Here is an 11608-nt window from a genome sequence, read left to right as displayed (position 1 = left end):
TTAAGGTATCGCTAGCAGATAAAAGAAAAAAATAATAAGAAGGGAAAGAATATCTTCCTCAAAATCTAAATTAAAATAATCACTATAAATCTATTATCTAATCTCATAAGATCATTTATAAATAAAATGGATAAATTATTTCTACTCATGTCTTTCTCCACAAAGCTCATGCTTTTCAAAAACAGAGAAAATTTCCTTTCTGTTTTTTTTTTTCATAAGAAGATCAAATGAATTACGATGGTTTACCTATGATTCATTCAAAAAATTATTTATTAAAAAATATATATTAAAGGACAGCTTTCGTTGAGCTATAAAGAAATCATAAAATAAATAAAAAAGGTTGAAAAAATAGTTCCACTTAAGCTAAACCTTTTTCACATACTTCCCCCTGGAGGCCAAAAGTTTATGATGGGTCCATTTTATTATTGGATATATCTCCTGAATGTAGGACCCATTTAGGAGACATAAACAATAGAAGCTGGTATTGCCACGTGGCCCCTCTCAAACTGCCTCCCCTTCTGTTTTCTTTAATTTTATTTTTCCTCGTTTAAATTCGAAATTTTTTAATTTTAAAGTAGGAATGGATTTTAATAAAAGATTACACATAGTGGCAGTGAATCAATGGATAATCCCATACTATAAATACAAGTCTCTCTCTCATTATCCAAAACACACAATACCCATTTGGCTCTCAAACCAATTTATATTCAATTGAATAATTCCAAATCCCATGGAATTCACAGCAAATCTTCAAGGCTTTAAACCCTCTTTTCCATTCTTAGATACTGATCCAAATCTAGAACCCATTAACCAATTCACAGTTGTAAACCAAACTATCCAACAAACTTCAAATTTGAATTCAATCCACAACTTCAATATGCTTTTATCTGGTGACACCTTCTTTAACCATCAAGCTACATCTGCAGAATTTCCAGGAAACTTAGCTGACAATTTTCCTGGTATTTTCCATCAAAACAATCAGAACAATATTATGCCAGAAGTTTCTCGTGGTCACTCCTTTTCTACTGCTGGAAATGAAAGTGAAGTTCTTGAAAGCAAGAAGAGAAAAGCAATGGATGTATCAGAAACGTCTTCTTTGAAATCATCTCCACAAGTTTCTGAAAGTGGGAAGGCCAAAAATGTAATCAATTGATTCTGGTTCTTGTTTCAATATCATTTGGCTTGGTTTTTGTGTTTTATCCGTAAGATTGAGTCTCATGGGACTGTTTCTTTCTTATGATATAATTATTTCAGAGTTCAAGAAGAGGAAAGAAAGCTAAAAGCAAGGAAGAGGAGGAGAAACCAAAGGAAGTTGTTCATGTGAGAGCTAGAAGAGGGCAAGCTACTGATAGCCACAGTTTAGCAGAAAGGGTAAAATTTACAAACTTTTCAATTAAGATCCCAAAACTTTTCTTACCCTTTTCAAGAAAATTGATAATAGGTGTCTTAATGGATGTAAATTTTCTTGGACAACAGGTAAGAAGAGGAAAAATCAATGACAAACTAAGATGCTTGCAAGACATTGTCCCAGGTTGCTACAAGGTATCCATACAACTTCCACAGAAAGAATACATAAAAATTAGTAATTAATTGATTAAAAAATAACCCATAATGGTGTTTGATTATTTTGCAGACCATGGGAATGGCAGTAATGTTGGATGAGATAATTAATTATGTTCAGTCCCTGCAGAATCAAGTTGAGGTAATTAAATTTAGAATTTATTTGGAAAGATGTGTATTTTCTAATATTAAAATATCTATTTTATAATCCTTACACTGGTTTTTTTTCTTTTTTTTTTTTTTTTTTTTTGGTTTTGGATTTGAATATCAGTTTCTATCCATGAAGCTCACTGCAGCAAGTACATTTTATGATTTCAATGCAGAAACAAATGAAATAGAAACAATGCAGGTGATTAAATTTTAATTTTTTTTTCCTACTATTTCTACTTATCCAAAAAAAAAAAAGTTAATCGTTATGAATCATGTTGAAATAATTGAATGGTTTGTGATGTATGTGTGTGCAGAGGGCAAAGGCAGAAGAGGCAAAAGAGATTGAGAGAGTGATGATAGAAGGATATGGAGGATTGATTAATCACTTTCACCAAACATGGTCTCTTTGACTTCATTCTTTTGGATGTTGCTTCTTAATTATATGATATCACCATACAAACACATGAAGATGGCCCATTTAATTACCAATATTTCTAGGCCCTTGAGGGAAAAAAAAAAAAAAAAAGAAATTTACCAATATTTCAAAAATTTGTTCCCATTTCATGTATACCCTTTAGCACAAGTTACAATTTTTACTTGTACAATTACTCAAACCATGTGTGGGAATTCAATTTCTAATTCATAGAATATAATCCTTCCTCATCAATTCGTCCCTTTCTCACTCTTTTGTTGTCTTGAAAGTTTATTTAATTTTTTTTTTTATAAATAGATGTGAAATCAGTAATAAATAATCTTATCATATAGAATAAATTTGATGTCCATGTCATCCAAAACAAGATTAAGCAAGCAACAACTTGATTAGACTTAAATTTTTATATGTTGAATGCATGTCATTTTCAGTTAGTGATTGAAAATAATATAGCCAATTCATATGTGATTATTCAATGGGCAACTATTTTTTTATTATGTCAAAATTAATAGATATTTTTCTTTATTTTAAAACTCAATAATTTAATTTTTAATTTTTATTCCGTTAAATTAAAAAAATTCCTACATTTATATTAAAAACAATTAATTTTTATAAATGATAAAATCAAAATGCAAGAATTAAAACTTTATATTTTAAAATGGAGAAATAAAATTATTAGTTTTAAAATAATTTAAAGATGAAAAAGTAATATATCTTTAAGAGTATTTTAATAATTTTCATAACCTTCAATTTGACATATACAAAATATATAAATTAAGCTATTGAGTTTTAGGAATAGAGGAATATTTATATTAATTTTAGTATAATTTAAGGATAAAAATATAATTTTTTTATTAATCAATTTAAATTTAAATTAAATAATTAATTAATGAAAACATTAAGGCAACCATATTGCTTGTTGGTTTTTTTTTTTTTTTAATAACACCCAACCATATTGCTTGTTGTGTCGGCCATGAAGGTGATTGAAATGGTTTCCATTACAACAAAATTTATAGTCTTGGTGAGACTAATCAAATGATGTTGAGCATGATTATGGTACAGTGAATCACAAAACAACAAAAGATTATTCCCGATTCCCTTTTAACTAATGAATGTATCATATATAGGCCCCATTAAGTGATCATATATCATAAACCGACGTGAAAATTGCATTTAAGGATAACCATTTTATATACAATTCATTATATGATAACATATAAATAAATGGGTCCCTTAAGATAGTGATATGTGGTTGGTAGTGATATTACTGAGTTTGGATTAATCATATACTCGGAATAGAACTGTGCTGTGATTGATTAGAATCTATAAAAGAGAAAATGTGAAGTGGTGGTGGGTGTCTACGGCAGTCACTCCGATACTCAAGTCAATATCTTGAAAAAAATAAAGAGAATACAATAAATTATTTAGAGTTTAAGTGGTATTAAAGATAGCGTACATTTACCTCTGGAATCGTTCCCCTTTTATATTATAAGAAGATGGAGATAAATATAGTGTCTTTTAAAAATTTGATAATAATGTGATCGACTACTCGATAGTAGATATCACCAGCTAATAAGCGAAATGGGAATGTGCCTAATAATGGTAACTCTGTACCAAGACTAGGCCTATCAGGAGGGGTGAGTCTTGATGATAATCCGGATATTAAAGTATCCAAGTCTCCCTTTCCTGTGGCGGGACCGTGCTTCCCACTTGTCAGATCCTTGCCATGTGGCCTATATCTTATAGTGACAGTTCATAACTTATTTTGAGAGGATACTATATAGCATCAGGTCCCCTGTTAGTCTTCATTTTTTTATGTTTGAAGGGGATATCTTTTATCGAGATCCAAGACACATAGCCCCTCGAGATTGGTTTCCTACTACTCACGTCGCTTCACCTACCGGTCCTTTTGATGACTACTGCAATGTTTATCATGCCACATTTAACGCCTGCCATCGGAACCAACTCTATAAAGGCTCATCGTCTTCTTCAATCATCACTTTTGTATTCTTCTGCAACTTCTCTCTTTTTAGAGGAATTCATTCTACGATTCTCTTCTTATTTCTATTAAAGACTTTACCTGCTTCACAGTAACTTTATTGTCCTTTTAATGTGGATAGAAATACCTCTTCTTCTCCTAGCGGGATCTCTATTTTCAACTTCTCCTCTGATGGTCTCATCCGAGTGCCAGCCCTCATTGTTCCATTGAGGGAGGCCCCTGAGAATGAAGGTGGCTCTCTTAGTGATATCCCGTCCGTCTTCTCGAACAGCGACGTGGATCATTTGTATGACACCTATAACATTTCTCGGGATACTTTTCAAATTTTTGGTCCCTCTCTTCGCATTCATGCTAACAACTTGATCCTCACTGGTGACACTATCATTGTCTTCGAGGAACAGTTGAAGGCGGGTCTTCGTTTTCCTTTAGATCCCTTCTTTATGGAGGTCCTCCGATTTTACAAGCTTTCTATTGCCTAGTGCCTAGTTTCATCCTAATGGCCGGAGAATCTTGGTTGGCTTTCGGTTTGTGTATTTTAACAATCACACTGAACCAAGCGTAGCGCTTTTCTCCCAGTTATACCAACTGAGTACTCGTAAAAATAAGGAGTTATGGTACTTTAGCAGTCAAAAGTAATTGAACATTTTTTATCGTATGCTTTCTTTGAAACGGTGGAAAAATAAATTTTTTGTTCTCCTTCATCTTACGCCAGAGGGTTTTGCCCGCCTTCAAACAATCTGGCACTATTGGATAGAGTTGAAGAAGGACAGGGTTTGTCCAAGGAGAGAGGAAGATGAGACTTTAGCTTCTCTTATGGTGATGGCTAAAGCCTTAAGGAAGATTGATATTACTCAAGCGGTAAGGAATGCCATCTTGTCCTGGCAGAGCCATCTGCCAGCAAGTTAGTTCCGTGCTCCTCACCTGCCCATCCTTCCCGAAAGCATACCCCTATCTCAGGATCAAGATATTTCTCTTATCATCCTTTTTATTTTTTAAACTTACTTTCTTACTTACTTTCTCTTTTGTTTGCAGATATAGCAGGGTCAAGCAGATTCACAAAGGCGGTACGTACTGCTCGAAAGGGCAAGACTGTTGCTGTTGGGATTACTAGTCCCCCTGCTAAACGTGCTTTCCCTTTGGAGGTAGTGATTGTACTTCCTCCTCCCCCTCCCCAGCCTACAGTTGAGGAGCTGGCACCCCTTCAGCCTGAATCTTCAGCCCCGAGTGCTTTTGCCTCAGCTCCTGTGCTCCCAGTTGATGCCCCTTCTTCCTTCATTCCTACGAATGTAGGGGTCGAGTCTTCCTGGCCTGCTTGCATTCAACATCTGGCCTTGGCGCTAAAATGGGTGCCTTCTCGTCTTGATGACCCTTCTCTAGGTCTTCTGCTAATCAAGAGTGCCTTAAGGCCTGTAGATAGCCGCCACTTGAATGAGGTTGAGATGAACGAGCTGTTTGTTAATGTTATTCATTCTATGTTAAAGAGTGCCCTTTGCGCCTTTGTGGCCAAGGAGCATTTTAGTGCCTTGAGGCAAGATTTTGGTGCAACTGAGATGCACAGGGAGCTTTTGGCCGAGGAATGTTCAAACTTGAAGGCCCGAATTGCCAAAGTGGAGGGTACAATGAAGGAGATCCTAAAGTCGATGGACAAGCTTCAAGCTGATCTTGACACTGCCCTTGCCTTTAACTTATGCCTTGAGATTCGGGCTAAATCCACCTAGGATTAAGTGGCCCTATTGTAGCATTAGGTCTTCGAGCTGCAAGTTCAAGCTATAAGGCCTGGGCTACCTCAACTAGAGTAGCTGAGCTCGAAGCGGAACTCCAAGAGACAGTGGTCCAAGGTAGGGAGATGTTTATCCAAGGCTAGGATTCCGTGAAGAAGGAGCTGATGAAGAATTTTTCTTCTGAGGATTTCTCCTGGATAGATGACATCCTCCCCGAGGAAGAAAGTGAGGGCAGGGGGAACATGCTGAAGATACTCCAGTCGAAGAGAGGTGTGATGAAGATGTATCCTCATACGGGGTTTCTCTTGTAATTAATGCCGAAAATATTAATGTAATGGAGACTCAGGCAGAAGAAGCTGATGACCCTATTGATAGAACATATTTTAGTCCTTTTTATCTTGATATTATTGATGATTATTTACATGATTTCTGCTTAATTTAGTGCTCTTGACATTATTTTGCAAAAAATGGTGTAAAAGGACATTTTGGAGAAAATACCCTTAAAACTGCCTTAAATGGAGCAAAGGAGAGCAAGCTTACCAAATTGAATTCAAGTGAAGCTAAAAAAGGAAAGTTCTAAATAAGGAAAGTGGCAAAGAAGGAAAGAACATTCAGCCAAAGCAATTTGAAATTCAAATTTCAAATCTCCAAGTAGCCTCTTCCTTATTCAAGAAGCCAAGTCTCAAGTTGTCATATATGAAGAGCCAAATAAGGAAAGCATTTTGAAATTCAAATCTTCAAGATTCATATTCAAATTTTGAATTTCAAAATCCAGCTTATTAAGGAAGCCAAATCCAAAGATCACATGCTTGCCACCTCATGCTTTGCACATTCAACATTCAAAATTGCAAAGGAGGCTCCACCTTCCTTAATTGTGCATGGCCGGTAAGGAGAGTGTGAAGGCAAGTCTTGGGCACCTTGGGAAGCATCTTGAAGACATTTGGGCAGCAAACAAAGACCAAAAGACCCACTCTTGCACAAGCCACACATGCCCCACGTTTTTCCCTTCACACATGCGCATGGATGGCACATCTTGGACCAAGGGCATTTTGGGCAGCCTCTAAAAACGTGGGCAGCCTCTTGAAACCCTAAGACAGCACCTTAGAACATATTTAAAGATCTTAAAGAGGCCATCCAAGGCAGATTTGGACAGCAACTCCTTCTCCCCCATCCGGCCAAGCAAGGCGCACCATCTCCATCTCCAATTCGGTTCATCTTCCTTTGTATTCTCCTTTTATTTTCTGTTTTGTTTCAGCCATGAGTGGCTGAAACCTTTTATTCTAGTTGAAGATTAGTTGAAACTAAGGTTGTTTTATGGATTGTGAGATCTGAACATAAACTATTTGTCTTTGATTAGTTCAATATTCATACAATTTTGTGCTTGAATCTATGATTGCTTTGTTGTTTTGATCAAATTGGCCACTTGATTCTTGATTGCAAGGTAATTGATTATTAGTTGGGGTAATTTTTAGTCCGTAATTGCTGGAATTATTCTAACATAAGAACACTTGGTGTAATAACTAAGGAATTATATGATCTAGCAACATCTCCATGCGTTTCGGTAGCTAGGATTGGATCTCTCTATTTCTTCATGCAATTGACAATTGTTTTAATGTATAAGGCCCAAGGACATTCCTTGACAATTTGTTAATTAGTAATTGATTAGAGGACATTCCCTAATTGATTTAATCATAAGGAGAGACATGGTGGTGAGAAGCGTTTTCCACCTCCATAACTAATCTATTGAATCAATCAAGAGAACATAAGTTTCAATGATCAATCCAAACAACCAAAGTGGATCCATCTCTTACACTAGACCTTTCTCATATTGAATTTCTCTTTTATTTCTATTACTTGCTTATTTAATTGCTTTCAGTAGTGTGTTAACCAAATCAATCTCAAAACCCCCCCTTTTTTACTTTTATTGCACTTTACTTTTGTTCTGCTTTCAGTTACTTGCTTTCAGTTGCGCTTTCAATTAATTCTCTTGATCTTGTTGAGAAAAATAGATAAGTTTACAATTCTCTGTGGATTCGATCCTTTACCACTATCTGCAGTTGTAAAATTATTGATAACCGGAAAGGTTATTTTTGACCGGCTTCGACAACCGCGAGTCAAAAATTGGCGCCGTTGCCGGGGAGTTGATTTAACTTATTTGTTTTTCTTTCAGGCCCAAATAAAAAAAAAAGTGAAGACCACCTTTGCGCAGGAGCACCTTCTGCAACACATTCGGCCGCCGAACCTCATCCTCATTCGGCCGCCGAACATCTCACCAAAAGGCATAGTCACCATCGCAGATCTGAATCATGGATGAGGTAAGTAGATCTGATCTTTCTTTTCTAACATCTTTTATGAAAGATTTTGCCATAGGACTAGTTCAACAGGTTCAAGCACCCCAGCCACCAAAGCCATGTAGGATCTGTGGATATGTGGGACACCCAACTGATCAATGTCCTACACTTTATGGGAATAGTCAGCCTAGATATATATTTGGAGGATTCAATGACCAACCAGTTCATGCATTTGGAGGATTCTATGAACAGCCAAGACATGATCCCTACCATAACACATACAATCCAGATTGAGGAGCCTATCCAGACTTCAGTAATGCAAAGGCTAACAACTACCAGGACTATCAAAGGAATCAAGCCCAACCAGCACTATCAAAGGAATCAAGCCCAACTAGCACCTCCAAATTCCATCCAGCACCTTGAAAAGATGATGGAAACAATGGTAAGTTCCATGCAAAGCATGCGACAGGACATAGGGCAATTGGCCTCCTCAATGAAAGCAAACATGTTAAGAAGAGAGCAAGAGCTTCAAGATGTCGAGGATGATGATGAAAGTTGGCAAGTACATGAACAAGGTGCTGAAGAAACACAACCAGAAAACTGTTTGTCCAAACAAACTGATCAAACAGAACCTGTTGATAGTTTAGATATCATAGATTGTTTGAGCAAAGATGTTTTTTATATAAATCAAAATGATATACTAAACAATGATCCTTGCAGGGAAGAGAGCCAGAAAGAGCCAGAATTGAAAGAAACTGACTGTTGCATCCAACAGGTGGACTGCAGCCATGCGCAGAATAAGGGGGAGCCAATCGCACCTCTTCAGACCAATCTTGCGCAAGGAGTACCTGAAATCCTTTCAGATGCGTCCTTTCAGCTTCAATCGCAGATCAGTCCTTTTCAGCCCCCCTTTCAGTCAGATCTTGCGCAGAAAGAGCAAACTGAAACCATTTCAACCATAGATCCAATGCAAACAGCCCATGCTCATAAGGAACAAATGGTATTCCAAGCACCTAAACCAAAGGACCATGTGGATCAATGCCTTCCCAAACCTTCGGATAAGGTAGAGTTTGTTTTGCCTGAATTCAGTACTAAATTGCAACTAGCCATAGAGAAACATGAATTGGAGTTCAAAATGCTGCCCAATCATCTAAAAAATGCAAACATAAGGGCTAGAGGCACACCTCATCTAAAAGAGGAGAAGCTAATCATGTTACTTCATGAGTACATGGAAGAAATAGGATGGGCTATGACCAAATCAAAAGGAGTGCTACACTTTTTGCTCAATACAGTTGGGACGCTTTTCCCTTCCCCAATTACTTGAGCCTTGATCAAGTGGATCGCACCATGCACACCACACCCAGGGGAGTACTCAGTTTTCTTTTGCATTTTAATATTTCCTATACATTGAGGACAATGCATGATTTAGGTGTGGGGGTGCATATCTGAACTTTTATTTTCAGTCAGTCTTTCAATTTTAGTTCCATTTTTGCGCTTTTCTTTCTTTCAATTCCATTTTTACGATTTGCTTAGTTCTGAATAGCCACAGTTGAAATTTTTTTTTTTGCTTTCAATAACACACACACAACCACAACCTTCTTCTTCTTCTTTTTGTTTTGCTCTACTCAAACTGATGAACTATGTTGGATGAGTTTTTCTTTCCATGACCCATTGATGTGATGACTCTTTAAACTTATGTTGAATCAATTGCAGTGAGTTTATATTCATGTTTGAGAATTGCCTTTTGAATTGAATCTTTGAGCTTGCCATGGTGAAAAATGTATTGATGACACTCATTTGAGAGAATAAATTGAAAATTGTGTGAATAAACTTAACATGACTTGATTTAGCAATTGGTGTTGATTTGCCCAAATCATTGAGAGAATGAAAATTCAGCAAAGGCAAAGACCTCATAAGCACAAATTCAAAACTGTTCCAATGGTCAAAAGACTATGAACAGAGCTAGTAGCCACTTGGACAGGTGACCAACTGAGTAACTGGGGGTGGGTATCACCAATATGTACCTTCACATCAAAAGGTTGGTGACTTTTTCAAGCAATATTAAAGTGCAAAAAGACTGAATAAAGTACTTCAAGGTAAGGGCAAGTCAATCCGAAAGCTAAAAAGAGTCTTATCTGAACAAATAATATGTGCATGTATGATCTCTCTCTTGAGTAAAACAAATCCTAGCCATGGTAAGTAAGGGGAAACAAGGAAAGAAGGTGAGTAATCTTCATGCATATATTCTTCACTGCAATGATTCAAAATAGGTGTCTAGAGAGAGAGCTTAAGTGGAAATAAGGATCAAGTAGCAAAGAAAGCTTATTTGACTATGTTTATTTGCTTGAGGACAAGCAAAAGGCTAAGTGTGGGGGTATTTGATAGAACATATTTTAGTCCTTTTTATCTTGATATTATTGATGATTATTTACATGATTTCTGCTTAATTTAGTGCTCTTGACATTATTTTGCAGAAAATGGTGTAAAAGGACATTTTGGAGAAAATACCCTTAAAACTGCCTTAAATGGAGCAAAGGGGAGCAAGCATGCCAAATTGAATTCAAGTGAAACTAAATAAGGAAAGTGACAAAGAAGGAAAGAACATTCAGCCAAAGCAATTTGAAATTCAAATTTCAAATCTCCAAGTAGCCTCTTCCTTATTCAAGAAGCCAAGTCTCAAGTTGCCATATATGAAGAGCAAAATAAGGAAAGTATTTTGAAATTCAAATCTTCAAGATTCATATTCAAATTTTGAATTTCAAAATTCAGCTTAATAAGGAAGCCAAATCCAAAGATCACATGCTTGCCACCTCATGCCTTGCACATTCAACATTCAAAATTGCAAAGGAGGCTCCACCTTCCTTAATTGTGCATGGGCGGCAAGGAGAGTGTGAAGGCAAGTCTTGGGCACCTTGGGCAGCATCTTGAAGACATTTGGGCAGCAAACAAAGACCAAAAGACCCACTCTTGCACAAGCCACACATGCCCCACGTTTTTCCCTTCACACATGTGTATGGATGGCACATCTTGGACCAAGGGCATTTTGGGCAACCTCTAAAAACGTGGGCAGCGTCTTGAAACCCTAAGACAGCACCTTAGAACATATTTAAAGATCTCAAAGAGGCCATCCAAGGCAGATTTGGACAGCAACTCCTTCTCCCCCATCCGGCCAAGCAAGGCGCACCATCTCCATCTCCAATTCGGTTCATCTTCCTTTGTGTTCTCCTTTTATTTTCTGTTTTGTTTCAGTCATGAGTGGCTGAAACCTTTTATTCTAGTTGAAGATTGGTTGAAACTAAGGTTGTTTTATAGATTGTGAGATCTGAACATAAACTATTTGTCTTTGATTAGTTCAATATTCATACAATTTTGTGCTTGAATCTATGATTGCTTTGTTGTTTTGATCAAATTAGCCACTTGATTCTTGATTGCAAGGTAATTGATTGTTAGTTGGGGT

The 11608-nt window shown here is 36.6% G+C and overlaps 1 protein-coding gene across 1 annotated transcript; it reads left to right on the top strand.

Moving 5' to 3' along the window:
- Positions 1–576: 576 nt before the first annotated feature.
- LOC110614146 (transcription factor BEE 3) lies at positions 577–2377 on the top strand. Its single transcript, XM_043957040.1, has 6 exons — positions 577–1141; positions 1255–1371; positions 1477–1542; positions 1634–1702; positions 1832–1909; positions 2025–2377. The coding sequence occupies exons 1-6, from the start codon at positions 731–733 to the stop codon at positions 2118–2120; spliced, it is 837 nt and encodes a 278-aa protein (XP_043812975.1). The 5' UTR covers positions 577–730; the 3' UTR covers positions 2121–2377.
- The last annotated feature ends 9231 nt before the right edge of the window (positions 2378–11608 follow it).

This window comes from Manihot esculenta, chromosome 5, assembly GCF_001659605.2.
Source record: "Manihot esculenta cultivar AM560-2 chromosome 5, M.esculenta_v8, whole genome shotgun sequence".
In the NCBI taxonomy this organism is placed as follows: Eukaryota; Viridiplantae; Streptophyta; class Magnoliopsida; order Malpighiales; family Euphorbiaceae; genus Manihot; species Manihot esculenta.
Note: the sequence above shows the minus strand (reverse complement) of the source record. Positions and strands in the feature narration are given on the sequence as shown.